At 41.5% G+C, this 25,673-nt stretch overlaps 11 protein-coding genes across 11 annotated transcripts; 7 read left to right on the top strand and 4 right to left on the bottom strand. All coding sequences in view use genetic code 12, as the record gives it.

Moving 5' to 3' along the window:
- Positions 1-44: 44 nt before the first annotated feature.
- Positions 45-2,930, bottom strand: SIT4_3 (sporulation-induced protein; the record flags this gene model as incomplete). The annotated part of the gene is made up of 1 exon (XM_066158383.1): positions 45-2,930. The coding sequence occupies one exon, from the start codon at positions 2,928-2,930 to the stop codon at positions 45-47; it is 2,886 nt and encodes a 961-aa protein (XP_066014480.1).
- Positions 2,931-3,613: 683 nt separating this feature from the next.
- On the top strand, positions 3,614-4,069 carry PSN45_004837 (mitochondrial 54S ribosomal protein bL21m; the record flags this gene model as incomplete). Its single annotated transcript, XM_006685267.1, has 1 exon — positions 3,614-4,069. One exon carries the CDS (start codon positions 3,614-3,616, stop codon positions 4,067-4,069), a length of 456 nt encoding a protein of 151 aa, XP_006685330.1.
- A 65-nt stretch (positions 4,070-4,134) lies between these two features.
- On the bottom strand, positions 4,135-8,634 carry BCK1 (mitogen-activated protein kinase kinase kinase; the record flags this gene model as incomplete). Its single annotated transcript, XM_006685266.2, has 1 exon — positions 4,135-8,634. The coding sequence occupies one exon, from the start codon at positions 8,632-8,634 to the stop codon at positions 4,135-4,137; it is 4,500 nt and encodes a 1,499-aa protein (XP_006685329.2).
- A 538-nt stretch (positions 8,635-9,172) lies between these two features.
- SFI1 (spindle pole body protein Sfi1) lies at positions 9,173-12,907 on the top strand (the record flags this gene model as incomplete). The annotated part of the gene is made up of 1 exon (XM_066158382.1): positions 9,173-12,907. One exon carries the CDS (start codon positions 9,173-9,175, stop codon positions 12,905-12,907), a length of 3,735 nt encoding a protein of 1,244 aa, XP_066014479.1.
- Positions 12,908-12,930: 23 nt separating this feature from the next.
- On the bottom strand, positions 12,931-14,712 carry ECM39 (alpha-1,6- mannosyltransferase; the record flags this gene model as incomplete). Its single annotated transcript, XM_006685263.1, has 1 exon — positions 12,931-14,712. One exon carries the CDS (start codon positions 14,710-14,712, stop codon positions 12,931-12,933), a length of 1,782 nt encoding a protein of 593 aa, XP_006685326.1.
- A 287-nt stretch (positions 14,713-14,999) lies between these two features.
- Positions 15,000-16,259, top strand: PSN45_004833 (uncharacterized protein; the record flags this gene model as incomplete). The annotated part of the gene is made up of 1 exon (XM_066158381.1): positions 15,000-16,259. The coding sequence occupies one exon, from the start codon at positions 15,000-15,002 to the stop codon at positions 16,257-16,259; it is 1,260 nt and encodes a 419-aa protein (XP_066014478.1).
- A 124-nt stretch (positions 16,260-16,383) lies between these two features.
- Positions 16,384-17,616, top strand: TIM54 (mitochondrial import inner membrane translocase subunit tim54; the record flags this gene model as incomplete). The annotated part of the gene is made up of 1 exon (XM_066158380.1): positions 16,384-17,616. One exon carries the CDS (start codon positions 16,384-16,386, stop codon positions 17,614-17,616), a length of 1,233 nt encoding a protein of 410 aa, XP_066014477.1.
- A 902-nt stretch (positions 17,617-18,518) lies between these two features.
- GDH3 (NADP-dependent glutamate dehydrogenase) lies at positions 18,519-19,880 on the top strand (the record flags this gene model as incomplete). Its single annotated transcript, XM_006685260.2, has 1 exon — positions 18,519-19,880. The coding sequence occupies one exon, from the start codon at positions 18,519-18,521 to the stop codon at positions 19,878-19,880; it is 1,362 nt and encodes a 453-aa protein (XP_006685323.1).
- Positions 19,881-20,047: 167 nt separating this feature from the next.
- Positions 20,048-20,896, top strand: PSN45_004830 (uncharacterized protein; the record flags this gene model as incomplete). Its single annotated transcript, XM_006685259.2, has 1 exon — positions 20,048-20,896. The coding sequence occupies one exon, from the start codon at positions 20,048-20,050 to the stop codon at positions 20,894-20,896; it is 849 nt and encodes a 282-aa protein (XP_006685322.1).
- A 141-nt stretch (positions 20,897-21,037) lies between these two features.
- PSN45_004829 (uncharacterized protein) lies at positions 21,038-23,167 on the top strand (the record flags this gene model as incomplete). The annotated part of the gene is made up of 1 exon (XM_006685258.1): positions 21,038-23,167. The coding sequence occupies one exon, from the start codon at positions 21,038-21,040 to the stop codon at positions 23,165-23,167; it is 2,130 nt and encodes a 709-aa protein (XP_006685321.1).
- A 56-nt stretch (positions 23,168-23,223) lies between these two features.
- Positions 23,224-25,419, bottom strand: PSN45_004828 (uncharacterized protein; the record flags this gene model as incomplete). Its single annotated transcript, XM_006685256.2, has 1 exon — positions 23,224-25,419. The coding sequence occupies one exon, from the start codon at positions 25,417-25,419 to the stop codon at positions 23,224-23,226; it is 2,196 nt and encodes a 731-aa protein (XP_006685319.2).
- Between the last annotated feature and the right edge of the window lie 254 nt (positions 25,420-25,673).

Below are 25,673 nucleotides of genomic sequence, written 5' to 3'. Positions count from 1 at the left end.
ATTCTTGTTTAGTAATACAGAATTTATCATTAACGTGTCAAGATTTAGCCTTTACTGGCAGCTCTAGTAAGCTTGGTGTGTTCTTTTTCGTTATCACCAATATCGTAGGGTTCTTCGTCCGAGTCCGAAGACGTTGAAGATTCACTCGAACCATCTTCTTCTGAAGGTATCAAATCGCGTGTCTCATCCAAAAGAGACCCAGTTCCATCATAGAGTGGATTGAACTTCTTATATGACTTTCCATCATCGTTTGGATCAATGTACTCGTCATCATCGTCAACAGTATGCTCCATATCTAGTGGAGCATTGGTCAAATATGGTTTTTCGTTTATCTCATCATCACTAGACGACTCATCGTCAGAGTTTTTGTTGCCGACTGAGTTAGAAACTTCGGTTGACGCAGTGTTGACCAACTCTTGAGACATGTACTTGGAGAAATGGTCCTCCTCGTCTTCGGATTCAGATTCATCGCTGGAAAGCTTGGATGAAAGTTTCGCTTCTTTGGCTTTCCGAGGAAGAGTCTCTTCTTCCTCATCGACTTCTTCTTCATCTTCCTCTTCAATCAGTTCTCCATGAGGGATGAATTCTTTTGGTCCGGACTCGTCATTGTCGAATAAGAATCCTGCTTTGTACTCACTATCTTCTATTACTTCTCCAGATCCTTCGTCAAAGGTGTTGGATCCATCATCGGCTCCTTCTTCTTCATCGTCATCATCTCCTCCACCTAAGATGGCATTATACTTTTCTCTTGTATCGTATAATACATTGTTAACATAGTCTTCCCATCCTGGCTCCGAAACTTTCTGATCAATAATTTCACTTAATGTGCTTATAGGGTAAGACTGAATAAACTTGAACACTTCTTCAGCAATTAAAGTCAAATGTCCCATGTAACCCAATCTCAAACCATTATGTTCTTTTTCAAATTGAATACAGTATTCCTGACCATATATGATTTTATTTGTGAGGTCTGCACCATCGAACAAATCAATGGCCAAAAATTTGTTGAAACCAATGTCCATGGATCCATTCAAAACTTGCTGTACAATGTCAAACACAACGTTGTGTAAAAAATTGTTCCATGGGAACTTGAAGAACATCAAGATCATATTGGTAATAATCTGGGTATCGTATAATGCAATCTTCCATTGATCGCCGATTACTGGATTGGCTCTCAACTGGTCTTCGGTCAAATTAGCGTTTTCATGGGGCTCTTCAATATCTTGTTCATAGTTCTGGTTGTGTAAGATCGAGTCTTCATTCTTCGAGTTGAAAGAATCAATTGTGTCATTAGCAAGTAAGTCATCGTCATCACTGAGGTTACTACGAGAAGAGGGACTGGTGTTCTTGTCTTTTTCATTTTCATTAGGCAAGACAATAACTTCATTGTATTTGAAGCTTATTGGATCATACTCCTTCATTTTTTCTCTCAACTCGTTACGTTCTTTAACAACATTAAATCCTTTATTATCGTTCAAAAGTGCCATGTTGGAACAATGCAATAATTCTGCAATTAATTCACAAATCTTGAATCTTTCAAACCCCAAAGGTTCTATTTCACCAAAAGGAGTGAGAAGTGAGTCAGGAACAACATCACTCTCCCTTTTGCTCAGTAAGATATCATTGAATTTGGATATCTCTTCTCCAAAAACTTGCAACAAGTATCCCAAATAAATGGGATCTCTACCAGTAGGAGGATGACTTTCCAAAGTGATATACAAAATTGGAAGAATATCATAATCAGAGTTGTTCTTTCTGATAATCTCTATAATGATTCCTACCCCATTGGCTAGCGCATAACCTCCTTTCAACATCATCTGACACAACGTCTTCATGCAATCATACGACACCAATTCTCTTGTAAGCTCGTTGGGTCCTATGGTTGAGTTGTCGGTGGTAGAGTTGGCAGAAATGGTGATAAGAGCCTTCAACAAATCTGCAGCAGATGATTGTCTTATCAAGGCCACATCATTGACGGCCCCTTCGTCATCCGGGTCCAATGCTTTTATCAACAAGGGGATTAGGTGTTGGTTTTGTAAGAAATCGATTATGCCGGTGGAATTATCTGGTTTATCGGTGGAGATCAACTTTAGTAAAAAGTCCATCAACGGAGGATTCGATAAATGGTTCATGAAACGTTCCACCAATCTTGGTTGGTTTTCAATCAAGTACGTGATCATCTCGTCACACTTCATGTCCAACAAATGCTCCATGATCTTCATGAAATACGTGGATAAGTTGATCGATAAAGTCGTTTTGGATTCTAGCACTCCCCAGAGCTTGTTCAAATTGTTGGTCGATTCCATCACCGTGTCGGTCAACGACCAGACGTCGGCACTGAGAATTTCGGTGGCTAACGTGGCGTACCGAGAATATTTTTCCTCCTCAGTCTCGTCCTCGTCGTCTTCTTCTTCATCATCATCTTCTTCATCGTCATCATCATCTTCGTTGATCTCTTGGGATTTGTCAGCCTGTTTCTCTTCTTCATCGTCATGGCTGTACTCAGACTTTTCGTCTGACTCCTGGTTTTTACTCTCATCAGATTCAGACGATTCTTGGGAGATTTTGAGTTTTTCAAGGTCTTTTTCGACATCGCTTTTGTCTGAGTTTGAATCACCCTTAGTTTTTAAAAAGAGATTTCCTTCGAGAATCACCAAATCAAAGAGATATTCCAAGATCTGGTCGTCCCGTAAAAACTCCAATAACATTGAGTTGTTCGAAAGTAATTCCTGTAAAAGATCGTTTTCATCAAAAAGCTTATGAAGAGTCGCCAACCCTTCGGTGGTTTGATGAGCATCAGACTCTTCATCATCCACTTGGCTTATATCATGGTCCCTGTCGTCCTTGTTGATATTATAGTTTTCTAGTATGTTGGAGATGTTGGAGGCAGAGCCAAACCCATTGCTGAACTTCCAAAAAGATCCTGACATGGTTTCTATAAGATTATTATGCCGGTTTGGCTTCGAGGGTGGATAAGGTGTCCGGTGATGTCAAGTGAAGAAGTAAAAATTATGTACAAAATGACAGGAACTATTGGACGGAACGCCTGAGGTCACGAGGATTGGACTTTGGAGTTTGGGGGTTGTTCCTTGAAATGGTGGGAATTGGTGTTCGCAATTGGGTATTCCTAACTACGGAGATTTCTGTAGATGAGGATCCGGTGGTGAACGGGTAGTGCTGAAGTCGGCAGAAAAAACAGTACAAGTATTGGGCCGTCCAGTAGGGTTCTAATCCTTTTGGTAAGTGCTGAGAAGCAACCAGTTGGAATAAATAAAAAGTTTGTTCTGGACGTTAGTGACAGGCCCTTTCGATCTTTTTTTTTAACGTTTCAGAATTCGATTGTAGAGCACCAGACAAAAAAGTTGTTGAGCGCGGAGGCACGACCAGCAAAGCACCAAAAGCACCTTTGGGCTGTCGTGCGAAAACGACTGGGTTCGCACGGAAAAAAATTTTCAGATTCTCTACTACAGGTACATACGACAAATTGATAATGGTGTTTGGGACTTTGGGGATGAGATCGGTGTCCAGGGCCGGGCTATTCAGCGGGACACGTGCGAGTGGTCTTTGTATTACTCGCCCGGGCTCCTTTGTGGCACTCAATAATGCCAGATCTATGGCAAATGCATCTGCCACAAATGCAACCAAATCTGTTAATCCTACCAGCTCCAATGGTATTACAAGCTTGAAGAAACAAGTAGATGACATGAAATACCTCAAATACGACTCCAATGGGTCCAATAGCTTGTATGCTATTTTGAGACTCCACAATATTCCTTACTTGGTTACTAAAGGTGATAAGATAATATTACCCACCAGAATGAAAGGTGTGAAAGTGGGAGATCAATTGACGTTTAACAATGTGACAACCATTGGATCGCCCAATTTCATCTTCAATAGTGAAAACGGAGTTAATCCTGATCTTTTTGAAATCAAAGGTAGTGTGGTGGAAATCACCAAGGAACCTTATTATGAAGTGTACAGAAAGAAACAGAGATGCAGAAGATTAAAAACCATACCAGTTCAAAACTATCAAACCATTCTTATGATTAATGAACTTAAATTGAACTAATTCCACTGTACATAGTCCCCCTTGCATGCTAATGTAGATGCTAATATACATTTATTCTACAAACTTCAACTCTTGGTGATCTTCTTCTTGGTGTTGTACTTGATCATTTGTGCTACTTTCGTATCTGAAAACTTGAAACCTTGATTTTCTCTTATAAACGGATGATTCAATAATTGAGTAGCAGTTGGTCTTCTTTCAGGATCTATGGTACAACACTGTTTGATAAAATCTTTACCTTCATCAGAAATACTGTTTTTGATGTCTTCTGGAATTGGAGGGGCTAATTTGGTCTTACCAATCTTATAAATGGCACTGATGACAGCTTCATTGGACCAGGGTCTCTTTCCAGCAAACATTTCCAACACAACGCATCCCAAAGACCAGATATCGATTTTGGCACTATAACCTTGTTTCTTGTCCTCCACAATACTGTCAATAACTTCAGGAGCCATCCAGAACACAGTTCCTTGCATCGACATCTCAGCATTATTGACATAAATGTCCTTCGAACGTTTACTGATTCCAAAATCAGATATCTTGCAAGTTCCGTCAATATCCAATAATAAGTTATCAGCTTTTAAGTCACGATGAAGAATACCATTAGAGTGCAAATACTCTAAGCCTAATAGAACTTGGCGAGTGATGAACCTCACCAATGGTTCTTCAAAAGCACCGTAGCTTTTCATACACGAAGAAATAGATCCACCTCCCACATACTCAAGGAATAAACTGTAAGTACCTTTCTTTTGCTCGAATCCTAAGTACTGGACAATATTAACATGGTCAAAATCTTTCATGGTTTCCACTTCTTTGTGTAACGCATCAAGACCTTCATCTGCTTTTGCTTTTGTTCTGGCATTGAAGGTAGGAGGCACAACCACTTGTTTAACAGCAATCATCTCTCCAGTTGTAACATTCAAAGCAATATACACAGATCCAAACGAACCTCTTCCAATTAACTCACCCTTGATCCATGCAAACTCTTCATATTGCCCATTTTTGTTGTTTCTTAGTTTACTGACAAAACCCTTTTCGATCTCCTTCGAAGTGACTTCAATCACCTTTTGACCCCACATTTTGGTATTCGTTCTTCTCAAACCAGCCGCTGGAGGTTCAGTACTCAAACTATTGTTTCCACTAGATAACCTATTGAACCTGCTTTCAAGTCTCCTTCTTCTTGCTTCATTTGCAACCACTCTAATTGTCTTCATTCTTCTTCTACTCAACTTAGGAGCTTGATTTTCGCCATAGAATACTTCATCACCAGAATCCGTAGATGCTAGGTTAACAGGTGATATGTTGGCACTGGAAAAAGTTCTGGAGATAGACGGCGCTCTGGCAAAAGCTTTGTTTTCTTGATAATTAGGTTCTTTATAGTTGACCTCTCCAGTATCAGATGTGAACTGGGGTTCCCCATGTGCTATATTGCTGGGGGAAAGAGGTGAATCATCAATGATCGGCTTATCGAGATTTGTGTTTGGGAAATATCTTTCAAGATTATTGTAAAGCTCCTCCACCGGTGGTCTAACAACCATATTCCCTGTTAGACCATACCTAGAATTAGCTTGGCCGTGATCTATTGGTGATTTTTCATCGTTAATACTGTTAGAATCCTCTGTCACATCTGGCAGCATGTTCTTACTGCCACTCTTTAAAGGCTTCATGAAGAAATCGTCATCATCAGAGATATCCGCTGGCTTTTCTAATTTCAAAGGTTTCACAAAGAACTCGTCTTCTGATTCATTAGTATAATTCACACGAGGGGCTGTATCGAACACTATTTTATTCTCTTTGAATGAATCTTCATTATGGCTCTTTGTTTCAAATTTCCGTCTCAGAGATGTGGAGCTGTGCACCAGAATACTAGAGCTTCTTATTGATCCACGTCTTAAAACAGAAGTAGTACGCTTCATAGAACCGGTGCTTGTTGTAAAGCTCATTTTTTGGTTCAAAGGAGGTGGTGGAGCTGCTCTTTTTGCGACAATACTATCTGATCTTTCTGAATGGTTATCCTTCAAAATCTTTGAGGTAAGGGTAGTTTGACTTATGGGAGACAGAGATGAATCTGCCACTGAAGATGAATAAATATTGGGTATCAACTTGGGAGCTTTCGATTCGAAAGGTGACTTTCTTCGCTTTTCAAAATCAATTTCATTTCCATCATTTCTGAGAACCCTAAAGGAATTGGTGTCATTCAATGAAGCAGACGGAGAAGAGATTGTGTTGGTAGCCAGATTTGAGGTTCCTGTATTGATTTGAAGTGTAGGGACCTTTGGCTTCTGTTTAGGACCTTTCTGTTTGGGTGGTAACGACAATTTTAATTGTGGTAGTTGAGAAGGGTTATAGTTAGAAGGTGGTGCAAGATTTTGATTAGAGGGTGCTTTCTTGCTTTCGGTTGGGGGTAAGAAAGGAAACTGACCAATTTCCTTGATCAAAGAAAGCTTTTCAACAGCATTTTCCTTAAAATTGAGGTAATCAACTTTATCACCAACCGGACCACCACCTTGAAGCATATATTGTGGTGTTGCAGGGTAAAACTTTTCGTTTGTACTGTCACCTCTAACTTCAAAACTTTTTGAGTCAGAAGAGTTGGTAGAGTATGTATTCACACCAGCGGGTGAAGAAAGCTCTTGCCGTACCAAAATTTTAGCAGATACAATGTCAAAAGACTTCAACAACAAATCGTCAGGTAAAGCCTCACCCTCTTCACAATCAATATCTGTGAGGTGGAAAGTTATTGTTCCTATATTCACTAAGTCCAATTCTTTGATTATCAAGTTCTTGACTGTTTCAGGATTGTCTACTTGTTCCTTTACCAAATCCATTAGCACGAAGGTCTTGTTATCTTTAGTGACAAATATCTGGAATTTTTCAGGTTTGAACTCATCCTTAGGTCTTGGAAAATAAGATTCATCGAAATCCTTATGAAGGCTTACCAGTTTGATACTGGGTTCAACACTGGAGACCATTTCAGTCGACTGGGGAGTAGAAGATCTGATTGGGTTTCCCATATTGATATAACGAGACTCTTTGAAACTTTCAGTTGTTATGGGGCTGACAGGAGAGCTATTCTCGTACTTGCTTAGTCTATTTGTTGATTTTGTTGAAGAAGCCAGTACTTGTTTGACAATACCAGCTGCTTTATCTCCACCATATTTTCTAAATGTGCTGAAAATCCCACTTTTACGGTGACTGGCAGTATTAGGGGCGACAACTTCATCAGGACTCAAACTCATACCAGGATAGTACGACTTTCTCGAAGCTGCGGTATCCTTAATTGACTCTGTCTCATTACTACCATGCCGCAAGTGCTTTCTGAAGAACTTATTTGAGGTTGAGTCCTTGGTAGATGCCTTGTAAGAGCTGGGATCGATATAAGAGAAAGGTCTCTGTTTGACTGCTGGGGTTAAAGAAGCTGAAGAATTATTGGAAGCATTCGAATTCGAAGGGGTGTGTTTGATGAACCCTTGGGAGGACTTTCTATTTTCCAACATAGTTGAGGCAGTTAGGTAAGTGGGAGAAGAGCTTCTAATCAACGTCAGGTCTCCAATATTTTCGTCCTGTTCGGGGACGGCCACCTCATCACGTAACAAGTATATGAATCTTTCAATCGAGTTGAGATCACTGTCTAAGAACAAATACTTACTGAACTGCTTCCAGATGATCGAGTCCACTTCATAATTACACAACTCAAGAAAACGGTTTCCTGAGATCTCGTTACGCCGAAATGTCTCCTTCCAAGTATCATTGAAGCGGTGGTTGTCTAACCACCGCATCACATTTTCCATGTTCCACTTCTTAGAACTGTTACCTTGACTGGTCTTTGTTTGCGTTGACATGGCGTACCTCACAAACCTCTTATCTCTGCTCACCGCACTGGAAGGTGTCAATGTTGAAGAGGACGAGGTGTTTGAACCTGTAGAGGATTCGGATCCTTGTCTATTATGAATCTTGGTCTTCCCAGTAGGTGCAGCGTATTCAGATACACAGTTTCTATCATTTAACGTATCTGAGTTGAAGTGCTTTCTTTGAAGTGGAGGGTCTGAATACGATGACTGGAGATCACTGGGAACGTAGTCAGCTGAAGGTTGTAGAAATACTGGTAGCATGGCTGATGTAGATGTAGAATGATTGGGAGCAGGAGCATGGAACTCTTGCGTTGATTCGTTTTGTTCAGAGAAACTGAAATGAGAAGGGTAGCGGAAGGGAGCTGCATCATCAGATGCCTCGGATGGTGGTTCAAGATGCTGAGGGTTTGTTGGGTTTGTATGTGTGTTGGAAAATTCGAAGGCTGTATCTTTAAGAGCTGGATCAAAAGATGTATCAAACACAGACAGCCGTTTTTTGTTAAAGATCATCCCATCTGAGAAATTCCTCAATTCTGGACGTCCATATATACCAGGCTCTGCTTTCAGCCCGCTATGGGGCTTGGTTACCAGTTCACTACCTGAGTTGGTTCTTTGCTTGTTTAATGGATACTGATCACTAACGGCCCTTTTGGGGGTTTCTGCACCCACGGAAATGTGACCGTTAGAGCCATTTCGTGATCTCACCGGGTGTGACATTGGTTGAGTCCCCTCGAGGTTGTGGTGTAGTTGTGAATGATGTTTAATTCAATGAACTAGGACTGGTCTAAAAATAAAATGTATCTATTCGCGGAGGTGGAACTGGGCCATCCCACCCCATCGCCGCCTGGCCGCACTGGGTGCAACTGAAACCAAGTCGCGCGTCTGTCTCTACATAAACATACTTTAAGCATCGCCAAAGATGCCACCGAGCGAGAGGCTGAACCAGTTGAATGAGGTGATACACGGTCTCTATGAAGTTTTCTTCGGCTCGCAAACTCTCTCTGAGTCTCAATGCTTTCAGAAATTGTCGACTGTCTCTGATCAGTTGCTATGGCTTCTCGAGTACAAAGAAGCCAATGTTACAAAACTTGAATTAAAAGGCACATACAACAAGTATTTTCTGGACGAATTGTCGCTCAATATGTATCACATCCATAAATATGAGCCCGACTCCATCATTTTTTCCCAGTCTACGATCTTTGATACGATACGAAACACACATCTCCATCCACTTGAAGAATCTCACCTTAGCTCAATGATAGATCAGTTGAATGTCATCAAAGACCAATACCTGTCACTTGAGGGGTATTCCAAAATAGTACAAGGATTGGAAAAGTTAGTCCACTTTTACTCCCAGCTTGTGTCCGAATCGGAGGTTCAACTCGTAAGGTTTTTGAATAAGAATTTCAACAACGAGCTAAGACAGCTCTCAAACCTCCAACTTCAATTGGAAGAGTTGGATATATACTTGGAAGAGAGCTCCACCAGGGAAATTTCCTCTTACATCGAGTCCTTGCCAATTCATACAACCAGGCCTGAATCGCCATCAACTTCTCTAGACAATCATTCAATGTACCAGGGTTTCCAAAATAAGCTGGGCTTTGAAAGCAGTGACACCAACTTTAAGAATTTGGTATACTTATTTTTGCAAATATCGAGCTTCAAGTTCAAGTCCAGTCCACTGGACCATGACTTTTCGAGTAATATCAAGTTGATGTTGGCGATATATCGTCGAAACTGTCACATAAATTGGATGGAAATCGCCGACTACCAAACGCTTGAATGGAAGTTAAACACTTTTCATGACTTCTTGTTCGGTATGATCCAGGAGGATCTCGATGAAAGACATGTCTTGAAGGCAGTGTGTGAACGGATCTTTGCCACACAGACGTTTTTTCCCGAGCTTGCAACTGATGAACTACCGAATTCTTCAGCCATTGATGACTCCCACCCCAGCTTTTCCAGATCAAGTATCATTCTACCAAGAGAGGATGAAGAGGAATTATTGGCTAATGTTGAACGGTTGTTACCGCAATTAAACGAGTTCAACTTTAATTTCGATCCGTCGTTTCCCAAGTCCTTGAAACTATTTATTAGTTTGCTCGACCCAAATCAGGAGTTGACCACAGACAGTGATTTACAGTATCTTAACGATTTGATAAAGACCATCAATGCCATTGTTGATTATGAAAACGATGAAGCTGTAAATAATGGTGGTGACATTTACAATGCTTCTCTTCAATTCTATAATCTACATATGTCATTATCCATTGACAATGTTAATAAGAGTCCAAGCCTGACATTATTGATGAAATACTGTATGTGTCAAGTTAAACACGATACTTGCACAATTACCAACACTCTCCAAAAATGGAATCTCAAAACATTGAACATAAGTCAATTAAACTACACATTGGACCATGATTGGGGGTATTATCAGTCGAGCAAAGTCGTTCGTTCAGTATTTGAGGCCTGGCTTGGCTCCTTTGACAGACACAAAAGAATGAGCTTGGCAGCTTCAGAGTATCATAGCAAATCAATCCAGGTGAAAATTTTGTTCTCAAAGTGGATACCCAAGCTGGTTAGCATCAAGAGCTTGATAGAAAGGGAACTGGACCATTGTAGAACTAAGGCATTCAAAAAATGGAAAGATAGATACACTAAAACTCAGGAGCAGGTCTCCAGGGCTTGTGAAGTACGCAGGTCAAAGGTCACACAAACTGTTTTTGAACATTGGAAGACCAGAAACGAAACATTAATGACGATGACTTTTAAATCCCAATCCTTAAGGGAAACTCATGAAACAAAACTCGACGCATTGGTTTTAAGTTATATTTTTAATAATTGGTTCGTTAAGATGAATCGATCATCAAGCAATCAAGGTTCTGGATTGGGATTACAGGATCTTACTGACAAGCTCAAACTTCTAAGTGTAAGAGAAAAAGATTTCTTGTTGAGACGATTCTACCACATTTGGAAGAACAAGCACGACATGGAAGCTAGAGAAAGGGAAGTAATTTCCAACAACTCGAAGTTCTTAAGTCGCTATTTTTTTTCGAAGTGGGAACACCTTTATAAGCTTCGGTTCATCTCCAATGATTTTCAAAATCAAAGGAACTCTAAATTCAAAACCAATGCATTCTCTCATTGGAAGGGAAGCACTGAGATAAACTCCACTGCTTCCGCTTTTCACAGAAAGAAATTGCTCCGTAGGATTTGGAATACATGGAAATTGAAAACCTTGGCGAGAAGATTTCCCAGAAACAAGCTTGAAGTGGCTAAACAGAGGAGTAGCCCAGTTTCAAACAATGAATTTATCTACACTCAGTTGCAGATTACCTTCAAAAAGTGGTATTTGGTTTTCAAATGCAATCAGTTGAGAAGCAATAATGAACTTACCCTTAAGTCTTTGGCATTTACGCAATGGAGGGGAAAATCCATGAGGAACATTGATATGATCCATGCTGCTAGAACCTTCAAGGAAAAGAGCCTCATACACAGCTATACAATGGCGTGGTACAATGTTTTGGAATTTCAGCAACGACTCCCGTCTATAGCTGATACATTTTATGTTAAGAGTTACTGGAAGATTTTACAATCAAAATCAGAGCTTTATCTGGTCACCCTCAAGAATTTAAAAGATGTACATATTGATAAGTATGCTCTTCGAGCCAAGTACTCCATTGAAAGTCAGATCCTTGTACATTCAGTGTTGAAGTTATGGAAGGAGAAAAGGCAACAAAGGTTTGATGATTTGGCTGATCTCAAGATTACCTATCTTCATAGGCGAATTACTGTTCCAAATACTTTAAAGAAGCACCTTGTTAAATGGATTTCTACCTTCAATCGTCGGCAAATGAAATCTTCCACCTTGGATCAAAGATGTCAAATGTTCTTGAAGAGGTCTCGGATGAAGAGATTCTTCCTTGATAAATGGATTAAAAAGGTATCTCACGTCATCAATTTGTCTGAAATTTCTGACAGCTTTGGTAGTAGGTTACTCCACAAAAAGCATATGGTAATTTGGTATGATAAATACCTCAATAAGGGAAGATACTTGGAAGAAATAGCTCAGGAATTAATCGACCAAAAAGAGCTCAAAATACAAAGGGAAGTTTTAAGTGAATGGTCAATGAAGTACATCAAGTTTATTACTAGGCATCAACAAAGCTGTAATCTATTCACAAGGAGATGGGAGACCGCTAGACTAAAGTCCATTTTCGATTTGTGGGTATATAAACTTCAGGATGAAGGCGATGACCCTTCTCAGGTTTCATTTGATAGTAGCTCTCCAACAAAAAGAGCCAATGTGTTTCTCGATATGTCTACTGATTCAATTATTCTTAGTGAATCTCCATTAGCGTTCAAAAGTAAGTCAACCTCAAAGGCCACAGACGAGCCCAATATGCTTCCACCTGAATTGACTGAGAGTTACTTACACTCACCCATAAAATCCCAGGGAAAGCTCCCACCAAATACTCCCCAGGTAAACAACTCCAAAGTCAGTCCATCTAGGATGCAAACAAGTATAAGAATGAAGAAGGAAAGAATACAGGCTTTGAGGGAACATTATAGCAAAGTAAGAGATACAACAAAAATCTCGCCCACAAGAACTTCAGCAATAAAGGCTCCCAGAAGCGTACCGGCAGCTAAAGCTTACTCATTTTTGACGGGTAATACTAGACTAAGTCCTCCCAAGAGACCTGAGTTTTCGTCTACCCCCAAAAAAGAGAATCCTTTTCCTACAAATGAAGATCCAAGATGGCTGGGTAAATTTGAAACATATGATTCTAATTCAAGAGATCTAGAAACAACAGAGAGTCCCATCAGACCCACTGTTACTTCAGCTATGACTGACAAAGATATAGAAGAGGCCAAAACCTTGCGAAGAATCAAACCAATCATTATCCCCGAGTCTTTGGAGGATGAGCCCAAAATATCACCCATTAGTATGCTCAAACAAAGGCACAGCATAACTAATCCATATTAGTTTGTATATTAAGTACTATAAAGTCACTGTTCCAACTCGTCAATCTGCTCGTTGATTTGCTCTTTTACTTCTTCCATATCAGGTTCTTCTAATTCTTCAATTTTTGAATAGGTTTCAGCAATTGGTTCTCCAGGTTCACTATTTATTCTCCTGTAGATATAAATGTAGTCTGTCTTCAAGACTGCAGAATCCACAAATTCTTTAAAAGCCGAAAAGTCCATAGTTTTGAAGGAGTCCACAAATGTATTTGCAAGGTGCTTAACAAGTTTCTCTTTTGTAGGATGCTGTTGGAAGAGGGAAACCACCGGGTATAATGATATTTGAGAAAACTTCTGGACGGAAGCAGCTTTTTCCCAAACAGGATCATTGACTCTTACTTCTGTGACTAAGAAATCGATATGTTCCCAAATTTTATTGAGTTCACTCGGATCCTCTGTCTTGTCATAAACCACTCTTTGATTGTGGAGTTCTCCGAATCTAGAAGCACCTGTCATGCACGTTGGTACATCAAGGTGGATCAATATCTGCTTCGAAGAATTTGAATTTACAGCCAATTGGTTGACGAGTCTCAAGGCTTCTCCTCCGGGATAATTGAAGCTTGATATGTAAGCTTTTGAACAGGAACTAATAAAACTGACTCCAACAAAGGCAACCATTACGAAAACAGTCACCCTTCGGGACCACGAAGTCAAAGACTTGTCGACCAAGGAGGAGATACCGTATCCTGCTACCAATGTTAAAGCAGGTACAATGTAAATGATGAATCTCCATTCCTTGTGAGGTTGAATAGACATGACGGCCACAAAGAGAATGGCACTAATGAACAAGGCCCTCAAACTATTCCAAGATGGACGGTGGATAACCTGTTTGTGGTCATCGAGGACAACCAAGCCATCATCAGAAGGATCGGAAAGAAGACCCAAGGGTAACAAAAGTAAAACCACAGGGGGGCTGAAAAGCTGGGGAATGTATTTCTTGAAGTATGCAGCATAAGGCTCTACTCCCCAGTCAGCAGATTTTCCTTCCACAACATTGAATACAAACGCCAGGAGCTCTGGAATCACATTATAGCCCCAAAAATGGGAGTCCACCAAAAAAGATAAAGCTGCCCCAAAGAAAGTTCCAAATGCCAATAGAATCAAGTTGGTGAATACGTTGGACTGACCAAACACCAAACTAAACACAATTGCAGCAATAAACCCAAGCACTCCGATCTCAAGTCTGAACACGATGCCGATGAACGCTAACCAAGTCAACCCAGCCATGTTACCTCTAACTATTTTGGAGAGACCAAAGTTGAAAAATGGTAAGGCGATGAAGTTGGGTAATGGTCGTGAAGCATAAAACAAAATATGGAACTGGGACAAAAGCAACAACAAGTAACAGGTTCCAATGTGAGACGGTCTTTTGTTCTTTCGTGCTTGAAAATCGATCTTATTTACACTGGTAGCCAAATTATTAAACAGATGAACGTTTGCAACTCCAATGAGGAGCCGTACGAGTAGCTGTAAATTCGATTGATCACCTTCCAAGAGGTTAATTCCAAAGAATTGCAACCCTTTGATAATTGGCATAGCTGCTGTAGATATTAACAAGCTTCCGATGAAGGTTCGAGGAACAACTCCCGGAAAGCTCTTGTGGTCATATAATTCGATTTGGGAGGATGGGAATATGCCATAGTTCAATATATCGTGTATAGCCTGAAGATTGAACGATTCCTCGACTTTAGTGTAAGGGGCAATCCACAAATATGTTATCACCACTCCAAACACCAAGACCTTGAAGAAGGCTTCAGTTGAGCGCATTGTGTGATTATACAGTAACTAGAGCAGCAAGTGAAGAACGCGAAAAATAGATGGAGCAAAAGATGCGAGATGTCTAGATGAATACTATTTAATTGTACCACCCATGGCTTGATGGACTTTCACCCACTTCTTCATATAGATGTTTCTGTCAATGAGGTACTCTCTCAAACACAGCAAAATCCACGTCTCGAAGGACCTCCTGTTGTAGCAACCTCAGATCTGTTCTGGTGGCCCCAAAGTCGCGAAAAGTTCCAAAAGATCTAATCATCTCAGACCTAGTTGCAAACATGGACAAAGACATTCCCCAGTTGGTGGAAGAACTTCCAGATCAGAGCTTCGAGTTCAAGACTAATAATATTGATTACAACGCTGTGGAGTCCAAGGTCCCCAGTTCTGTACCCACGAGACTCCCCAAGAAAGTTCCTATCACCATCATCACCGGATACTTGGGGTCAGGTAAATCTACTTTACTTCAAAAGATTGGCCAAACCTCCAAAAAACGGCTAGCAATCATTCTAAATGAGTTTGGAGACTCTTCAGCCATCGAGAAGTCTGTCACTATTGAAGATGCTCTGAAAAATGAGGCTGTTCAAGAATGGCTTGATCTAGGAAATGGGTGTCTTTGCTGTACGGTAAAAGATAATGGAGTTATGGCCATTGAGCAGCTCATTGAAAAATCAAGAGACAAAATCGATTACATATTGTTGGAGACCACAGGAATTGCTGACCCGGCTCCTATTGCTAGGATGTTTTGGCTCGATGATGGACTTGCATCAAACATTTATATTGATGGGGTCATCACCGTCCTTGATTCAGAACACATTGTCACATGCTTAGACGATGTCGGTGGACACTGGCATACTTCCAATAACCACTTGAAAGAAATCCAACTCGGAGAAGGGAATTTGAGTGCTGAAGAAATTGAAGAGGAACAAAAGAAGCTTCAAGAGGGTTTAACCACAGCCCATTTACAAATCGCATTAGCAGACACTATCCTCGTCAATAAGGTGGATGTCTTGGACAAAGACCCATCCACCAAAGCTGGGAAGCTTGCCCAAATCACCGAAAAAGTGAGATCCATTAACAGTACTTGTCCAATCTATAATACGTCTTTTGGAGATATTGATTTGGACAAAATCCTCGACCTCCATGCCTTCGAAGCCAACTCTGCCAAGGTGCAAAAGTCCATCTCTATGGTGAGCGAAAGTTCTTTTCATGATCATAGAATCGCCACTGTGACCTTAACATTCCCGTTCTTCGAGTCTGAAGAAGAGTTTGATCAAATCGAAAAGTTTATTCAGTACGTACTTTGGGAAAACGTCGTCAATGGGAAGGAGATTGAAGTGCACAGACTCAAAGGAATCCTTGTGAGAAACATACCTGGATCCCCCGATGTTCGAGTTGTTCAAGGGGTAAGAGAAACCTACGATATCATATCTGGAGGAGTGCTTCTTGATGAGATCACACAGAACAAGCTTGTTTTCATCGGCAAAAACTTGGACGTAGAAGATTTATATCATGACTTGAAACAGTATATATCGATTTAACCTTGGGACGGTCACCAGCTTTTGTCATAAATAAACATCTTGGTTCCACCAAAGGAGTGGCAGCTTTGCAGCCTACTAAAAATTTTTCTCATCCTCACATCGACAAAAACATCCACCCAAACTAATGTCAGATTCGAAGGAGAAACCAGTGGAGAAAGTGACACCTCCTAAAAAGGGCTGGTCCAATCCTGCCCTACAGATGATGGGGATTCCTTGTCTCTCACTTCCTTCTCGAAATTGGATGATATTTTGGACAGTTTTAGCCAGCATTGGAGGAGGATACGCCTACGACAGATATGAGCAGAAACAGATCAGAAAACAGTATATGGCTAAGGTCGAGGAGTTGGGCAGAGAACCGTACGACTCCCACCGCTTACCTCGTAAACTCACAGTTTTTATAGCCCCACCCCCAGACGATTTTTTGGAGGTTTCCATGGGATACTTCAGAAGATATGTGAAACCGGTTTTGAATTCAGCATCCATTGATTTCGACATTTTGGTTGCCAACAAACAGGGTGATATTCGTTCATCTGTCAGTGAACGGATCAGACAATTAAGAAGAGATGCCATACAAAATAACCAAACCCCACCTCAGAACTCTAACGGCACTTCTTGGACCAAGTTACTCACGGTGACAATTCCATCTGTTCTCAAGGCTCCGTTCACTTCCAAGCCACAAGACGAGCCCGTAGAGTTCAAGAACGTCAAAGAATTGTACGACACCAAAGACGTGTTGGGTTTCTATTACCGGTACCCAACCATAACCCCAGTGAGAGATGATGTGAATGCTGCTTCCCATGCTGGAGGAGTGGTGTGTATGGGCAGAGGAGCCTACAAGGAGTACATTCAGGGGGTGCATGAAGGTCTTCTTGGGCCCTTGGAAGCTCCACAAATAGAAGAACAGGTTTCTGTGGAGAATAGCGATGAGGAACAAGACAAAAATGAGGCCAAGGCCCCCGCCCCGTTCATTAAACCTGAACAATACCCCCAAGCCCAATTGGCTCCCGAGCTCGACTTGAGTTCCATCATAAGAGATGACAAAGGGGTGCCAGTTCTATTTGAACAACCAATTTATGTGTTCCCCGTTATGAACGTGCTTGGGTTCAAAAACACCTTGAGAAAAATCTACAATTTTTTCACCAAGCGACACGCAGCTGAGGACTTCAGTGAGAGAACCTTGCACATTGTCGATAATAAAGTGGTTCCATTCGAATATAAACACCAGTACCTTGCCAAAGAAGAAGAGCCTTTGTGGCCCAAGCATTGGGTTGAAAAGGGTAAGGAACGTAATAGTGAATGGGTGCAAGAAATGATCACCGACGACAGGGTTACCAGTAGATTGAAAGTGATTGAATAGGTTGTCTCGGGGTTTTCCATAGCAGTTTTCGATCTTGTAAATAATACACCGGGCCATAAGTGCCGCCGCAGAAAAACAAATTAACTGGGCCCAATAACTGGGGGAGAATTCGAATACTCCGATTTTCGGGTTCGAGGTGTTGGGATGCGGCGTGAGGATGCAATGTGAGGTTTGGCCCACCAGAGTTACCACCGAAGTTTTCCGGGCCGCTACCATCTACGACTAACTGTGTATCTGATTCTAAGACATACCATACAGTATATTAGTGATACTAGTAGCTTGTGGTAATTGTGAAACGAACGGAAAAACTAAACCAAATTACTGCAAAAAAAGACTAAGTTGCATCGAAAACCTCAGTAGCCCAAATAGGCACCAAGGCCCGGGCGCCCCTATTCGGAAGATCCCCCGATTCCATGTCCCTGTCGATGATTCGATACTGATAAAGTTTGGACGTGGCAGGTCACGGTTATGGTATTCTCTTTCTTTCAGAATGTTGTATGAAGCTGAACGGCTGGTACCTATTTCCAAGTATTTGTACGTCACATTAATTAATTGGTGGTGAGATGGGCCGCCGGTGACACAAAGAACCGGGCCCGATTCCGGGATGACTCAAGGCCCGTTGTTTCGCTGCTCGTTGCTTTTTTTTGCAGATTGCAAAGCGCGGGGGACTGTTGGGGCCAATTTTTTCACGTCTGCCGTTACAGGCATCTATATTATTGGACCGATAATAAAGCAATTGATTGGAACGATAACAGCCAACTATTTTTTTTTATTGGAACGTAGTTAGGAGATCGATTTTAACCATCGGACTCTTGCCGATCTGACTCTCACCGATTATAAATACCTTCACAAATCTCTTTGTCGGCCTCGATTTTTTTCTACACTAAGTAAATTACATCACAATGGTTTTACCTCACGAACCTGAATTTCAACAAGCCTACAACGAATTGGTCAGTGCTTTGCAAGACTCCACTTTGTTCGAAGAACACCCAAAATACAAAAAGGTTATTCCTGTTGTGTCTGTCCCTGAAAGACTCATCCAATTCAGAGTTGCTTGGGAAAATGATAAGGGTGAAATCGAAGTTAACAATGGTTTCAGAGTCCAATTCAACTCGGCTTTGGGTCCTTACAAAGGTGGTTTAAGATTCCACCCTTCTGTCAACTTGTCGATCTTGAAGTTTTTGGGTTTTGAACAAATCTTCAAAAATGCCTTGACCGGTTTATCCATGGGAGGTGGTAAAGGTGGTTGTGATTTCAACCCAAAGGGTAGAACTGACGCCGAAATCAGAAGATTCTGTGTCGCCTTCATGAGACAATTGGCCAGGTACATTGGTCAGGACACCGATGTGCCAGCTGGTGATATTGGTGTTGGTGGAAGAGAAATTGGTTTCCTCTTTGGTGCTTACAAGCAAATGCAAAACAACTGGTCTGGTATTTTGACCGGTAAAGGTTTGTCCTGGGGTGGATCTTTGATCCGTCCTGAAGCTACCGGTTACGGTGTTGTCTACTACGTCGAAAAGATGATTGAAAAGGCCACCAACGGTAAGGAAACTTTCAAGGGAAAGAGAGTGGCCATCTCCGGTTCCGGTAACGTTGCTCAATACGCCGCTTTGAAAGTGATTGAATTGGGAGGTATTGTGGTTTCGTTATCTGACTCCAAGGGTGCTATTATCTCCAAGAATGGTATTACCCCCGAACAAGTTGAAGCTATTGCCGATGCTAAGATCAAGTTCAAGAGCTTGGAAGAAATCATTGGCGAATCTGTCTCTGCCTTCTCCGGTTCCAACTCGGTTGAATACAAGGCTGGTGCCAGACCATGGGTCCACGCCGGTGCAGTTGATATTGCTTTACCATCTGCCACTCAGAACGAAGTGTCTGCTGAAGAAGCTAAGGCTTTGATTGCTGCTGGATGTAAGTTCATTGCCGAAGGTTCTAACATGGGTTCTACTGCCGAAGCGATCGATGTCTTTGAAGAAAGCAGATCCAAGAACGTGTGGTATGCTCCAGGTAAGGCTGCCAACTGTGGTGGTGTTGCTGTGTCTGGTTTGGAAATGGCCCAAAACTCCCAAAGAGTTTCTTGGACCAGAGAAGAAGTCGACCAAAAATTGAAGGACATCATGTACACTTGTTTCGACAACTGTTACGAGACCGCCAAGAAGTATTCGAAGGATACCACCGAGTTGCCATCTTTGTTGAAGGGTGCTAACATTGCTGGTTTCCTTAAGGTAGCAGACGCTATGTTTGACCAAGGTGATGTTTTTTAATTCATCTTAGCTAGATATTATGATTTCATTTCTCCTGATACATTAAAATGTGAAATAATTATTGCTTTTGCGTAGGTTCTCTGTGAAGGTTGTAGTACTTAACCTTCAAGTGTTGATAAATTTGCAGCTATCGCGAAAAAACGCGAGGTTTATATTTTATATCTACAATGGCCGAGACAGCTACAACAACCGATTTCATGGACGATTTGTCCCTTCCTCGCTACATCCCGCTCCCGTCAGACTCCCTCACGATATTGTCAGAAATCATGCCCAAAAAGTCGGACCTCTGTGCCCAAGTATCTGCTGACCTTATACGAATAGAAAAAGACGTTCAGGAGTTTATCGACTTTGTCTTGAATGAAGACCAACTCCCCGATCTAGAACCCATCCAGAAATCACTCGACATTTACTCCGACACCATTTATAGCCTTATGAGGTCCGCCTACGATGCTGAGATGTGGATAAATGCTGTGACCGAAATCAAAAACAGGTATCAGGCACAAATGCACACGGAAGATGAATTCAACCTACAGTCCCTCCAGCTGTTCCGAGAAAATGAGTCGGCTCTCTTTGTGGATGCCATACGAGAGGAATACGAACACTCCAAGCAAGTGGAATCACAGGCTCATTCGTTTGAGTCCCATCTTAAGCATGAAGGCCCATACCAGTACATCTCCAATATCAAACTGATAATAGAAAATCCAGAAGCACCATTGCCGGATATGAATGAAGAAGAAGATGGCGTAGCTATTTCAGGAGGGAAAGTTTCGTTTAATGATCCCATCTCGTTGATGATGTATAAAAATCCCCACAAATCTAGACGATGCAACCATGTGTTTGAACTCGAACACATCAAGACTCACTTGCAGTCCCATGTGACGTGTCCCGTTGCTGGGTGTGAAAGTCAAATCCGTACCTCTGACTTGGTTCCTGATAAGTTGATGGCTTTGAGAGTTAAGGTATATACGGTGAGAGGCAAGGTCTACAGGGATGCCGAACAGATCGTTGGTGTATGAGGGTGGTGGTATGGAGACTGACCACGGTATTTATATATCTAGTTGGTTACTTATTTATGCTGTCTTAATTACTTATTTATGCTGTCTTAATTCTATACAAGTCTTAAAATTAACGCGATCCAAAATTATCCCAGTCTACACATGTCTATTAACTATTCAGTACCACACAGGGTCGATATACCTGTGACGAACTTGGATGATGATAGTGATGATGATATCCTATTTAATGAGCAGATCAGGTCTCGTTCAAGTTCACCCCTTCCTCGAGGCGACAGTTTTCTGGACAATACAATAAATGACTTGGACTACGAATTCTCTACCAAGTGCACATCTCCTTTCCTAGATCGGATCAAAGGCCTTTTTGGCAGAAATAACTACCGCCATGTCGAGAGCTATGAGCTTCGTGACACCCTTGATTTGAATGACTTTAACTTACGTGATGACGAAGAGAACTTGAATACTCGCTCCCAAACCATCAAGAGGAAACACTTCAAAGGGCTAGTGTTTTTCCTCACCACCACTGTGGTCTTCATGACATTATACTTTCTCAAAGGCTCGGCCGGGACTCCAGCCGTTGCATTGAAAACCACCTATTCCAATACTACCCACAGCTTCTATCCAACCACGATAGTGATTTCTCTTGATGGGTTCCACCCCCACTATGTGAGTGCTAAATTGACTCCCTCCTTACATGACATGATGATGAATGAATACGGAGCTCCCTACATGATTCCTTCTTTTCCCTCGTCTACTTTTCCTAATCATTGGACTTTGGTGACGGGCCTATATCCTTCTGAGCATGGAATTGTAGGTAACACATTTTATGACCCTAAGCTCAAAAAGCAGTTTGTGAACACGAATCCAAAAGAGGGAGGATTAGACCCTGACTTCTGGAGAGGTGGAGAGCCGATCTGGGAAACTGCTTACAAACAGGGGGTGAACTCTGCTGTTCATATGTGGCCAGGTAGTGAGGTTCCAGGAGTGGGCATAGGTAATGGTCCTTTACACGTCGATAGATACAACGGGCTGGAGCACCTATCGTCGAAGGTGGACAGGGTAATGGCATGGTTGGATGTGGACCATATAAGTGAAAGACCTGAATTGATCTTGACTTATGTGCCCACAATTGATCTGTACGGACACCAGTTTGGAATTAGTGGGCCTAAGATGAGACGTGCTTTGGCTTCTGTGGACGATTTCGTCAACATGATGAGAAAGGAAATCACTTTTCGTCTGTTGGATGACATTGTCAATTTGGTAATTGTAAGCGATCATGGAATGGCACCTACTTCCAATAACAGATTGTTGTTCTTGGATGATATAATTGATTTACTGAAGATCCAACATATTGATGGCTGGCCATTATTCGGGTTAAGGCCTTATAAGGAATATTCTGTCGATGAAATCATCGAAGAATTGAATACCAATATCAACAAATTGGATGACTCCGTCAAGAATAATTTCGACATCCATACGGTTGAGACTTTACCTAAAGAGTGGGATTTCGGAGGGGATCTCAACGACCATAAATTCAACTACAGATTGGCACCTATCTGGATTGTTCCCAAGGTTGGTTACTCCATTACTACTCACCAACAAATGGATGAGAAACACAATGACTACACTCCCAAAGGTGTCCATGGGTATAACAATACCGAGTTGCTCATGAGAGCCATTTTCTTGGGTTCTGGTCCTTATTTCAGAGCCAAATTAACCGGAGAAAACAAAAGAGTGCAGCCTTTTAGGAACACTGAGGTTTATAATTTGATATGTGAATCCTTGAGTTTGAAACCGTCACCCAATAATGGTACAATGGATAATGGGTACATTATTTCTGCTATCGATGAAAGGAACCTACTTCCAGATGAATGGAGTGAACCTTTGTCGTATCCGAACTTGGATTACCATGTGGATAGCATTGTTCAGAATGCTACATATGACCTTTTGTGGAGACAGCAAGTTGCTGACAAGAGTGATACCCATACCCAGTCCAACCCCAAACAGTCATTATCAGTTGAGGAATCAACTCTTGCTGCTGATCTAGATGTTTCTATCCCTAAACCTTTTGACATTGTGTCAACTGCCACAAAGATAAATCAAATAACAACACCTACGGAGGGTCCTTCTCCTGGTGGGTTTCTTGATAATCTCTTGGACCAGATCTCTGAAGTGGGAGAAGGTATCGAGGACCTGTTCGAAGAAGTTGGAGACCATTTGAAAGATACCTGGAAGGATCTCGAGCTGTTTATAGATGGTGATAAAAATCGTTAAGGTTTATAAATATTTTTAAGTACATGAGAGCTATAAAAACCGTTTTCCGCTGTCATTTAATCATCGATACTATCATGAAGTAAGTTGGATAAGTGCTGTAGCACGGGTAATTGCAGCAATGTTTCACCAACATTAGGACTCTGTCTTTCCTCGCTTTTTGTTGAATTTGGGGTCTGAAGAAATGGAGAATTGCACCCTTCCCGTTCTGGAGTTTCCAAAGTAGATGAAAACCCGTTATCACTGTTGATTATACTTGTTCTAGAGTGCTTCTTAGGAGTCTCCAAGAACTCATGCTCCAGAACCGTGCAAATTTGGGTGAGTTTCACAATCGCAGATTTGGGCAATTGAGCAAAAGCAGGTGATTCAAGAATGGTCGACCAAGAAGCCTTGATTAGTTGAGCTAACTTTTCAACCAATAGTGTTTCGTTGGCTGTGAAAACATTGCACCACATGTTCAAAATAGACCTTACCCGATCTTCAGTCTGTAAGTTTACACTTGGGGCTTCCGCTTCCAAAAGAGAGTCCAAATTATCATAAAGCTTGTTCAACATCAAAGTCCGAAGGTCAATTAGCTCATAAAAGTTGGAAAGGATAAGAACTCCGGAGTAGTCTTCATAAGTAAATTTATCGATGTATAAAGACTCAAACTCAACAGAACCAGTATACAAATAGTAAATCATGGCTTTTACCCAGCACGATGGCTCTGGTATAAACATCTTATTGAGTTTTGCTTCGCTCATTCCACTTTCAATGAGTCTTCTAAAGTATGGCCATCTTGCTAATAAAATCATTCTGTGAACGTTGAGGACTTCAAATTGGCAGTTATCAGGTCCATCTTCAAACATTGAAACATCTTCGAGCATCTCTGGATTATCTAAGTACTTGACTCTTGCATTGGTTTCTTTAAAGCAATAGATTTTGAAGTCAGTGAACTCTTGGCTTTCTAAAAACTTTCCCATGTCTGCTTGTAGAAGAGAGTCTGTGCTTGCTCTAGGATCGTTTAACTTGATGCCCAACTCTTCAAGGGGTATGCTGAGAACGACAGAGATATTTCCGTTCTCCACCAAATCGATATCCAGGTCACGGATTATACGGTCGTCAAATTCGTAGGCAGTCTCATCCTCAGATTCAGCAACCATTTCCTCATCATCTGTGAGCTCATCTTCTTCATCAGCATTGGAAGTAGCATTAATATGATTGTCGGCCCTGACAGTCTCAGCTGACATCAAAGTCAGCAGCCCATATGACCTTTGTTTGCAGCCAAAAAGAAGCAAACAACCATGGTCAGAAATGACAGCCGTGATCCACGAGAAGTTGGTGATGTCTTCATTATAAGTCTTTCGGAAGAGACTTTTCAAGTTGCTCAGATCAAGTACGCTCACATACTTCAATTGTTTGAGGTTATAGTAGGACACTTGAAAAAGAGTACTATCTCTGAGCTTGAACATTGAACTTGGGTAAGTCACATCAAGCTTAATCGATTCATCTAAACCCAAGTATATTTTCCTGATGTTCAGCCCAAAGTGACCATTTTTAGAGGATATGGAGATTTCTCCGGTGGTGTGATCCTGTAAGTCGAAGAATGCAATCTTGTCACTTACATGATTCATATTCTCATTGAGACCTCCAAAACTGAAGAGTTTACCATTGAATATGAAGATGGAGTGGTGAAACCGATAAACAAACTTGTATGGCCCGTCCCAACTTCCAGTGCTTAAGTCATAGCTGTATAAATCATTCAACAAAGACATACTGGAATTGAGGAGTCCTCCATGAAAGTACATTTTATTTCCATCGGGTGACACACAGCAGGCATGTCTCGACCTAAAACGAGGGGCATTCTTAAGCACGAACTCTGGCGGAGTGATCCAGGTTTTGGAATAAATATTGTATATCAACATTAAGCTCTTCCTTTTTGCAATCTCCTGTTCACTTACATTACCATGATTTAGAGAAAAGTCATCATCCAATGGAACACCTCCAAACACCAAAATGTTACCATTACCAATGTAACTGGCCAGATGGCCTTCTCGGAATAGTCCCTGGTGGCTTTTATCGATTTGCCAGGTACGGGTTTTGGTGTCAAAAAGGTACACATTACTGTCAAGCTGGTCCAGATCATCAAACCCGCCGTACAAAAACAACGTATCGGTTCCTGTGCACTGTGTGAGGGTGGAATGGTAGTTATACGCTGGACTAGTGGCACACTTGATCATTTCGATCTGCTTAGGGTTATCATTAGTCATGCTCATCTCAAGTAATGGAAAGCACCTACCAAGCACCAGAAGCCTTTGTCAGCAAATTAGAGTGACAGCCTCAGTATGGGGTTCACAAGAGTGGTATTCCTGTTCAGTACAAGTAAAAGGTGCACTGGGGTTGCAATGGGAACAATTTCAATTCGCTTGTGGAGTAGAATTTCCATTTGATGATTCAGGGACGGTAGTATGGGGTCGTGTGCGGCGCTGCTTAGCGCCCTTCCGAAACGACCATCCTAACGAAATAACCC

This window comes from Yamadazyma tenuis, chromosome 7 (assembly GCF_029203305.1).
Source record: "Yamadazyma tenuis chromosome 7, complete sequence".
Lineage (NCBI taxonomy): Eukaryota > Fungi > Ascomycota > Pichiomycetes > Serinales > Debaryomycetaceae > Yamadazyma > Yamadazyma tenuis.
Note: the sequence above shows the minus strand (reverse complement) of the source record. Positions and strands in the feature narration are given on the sequence as shown.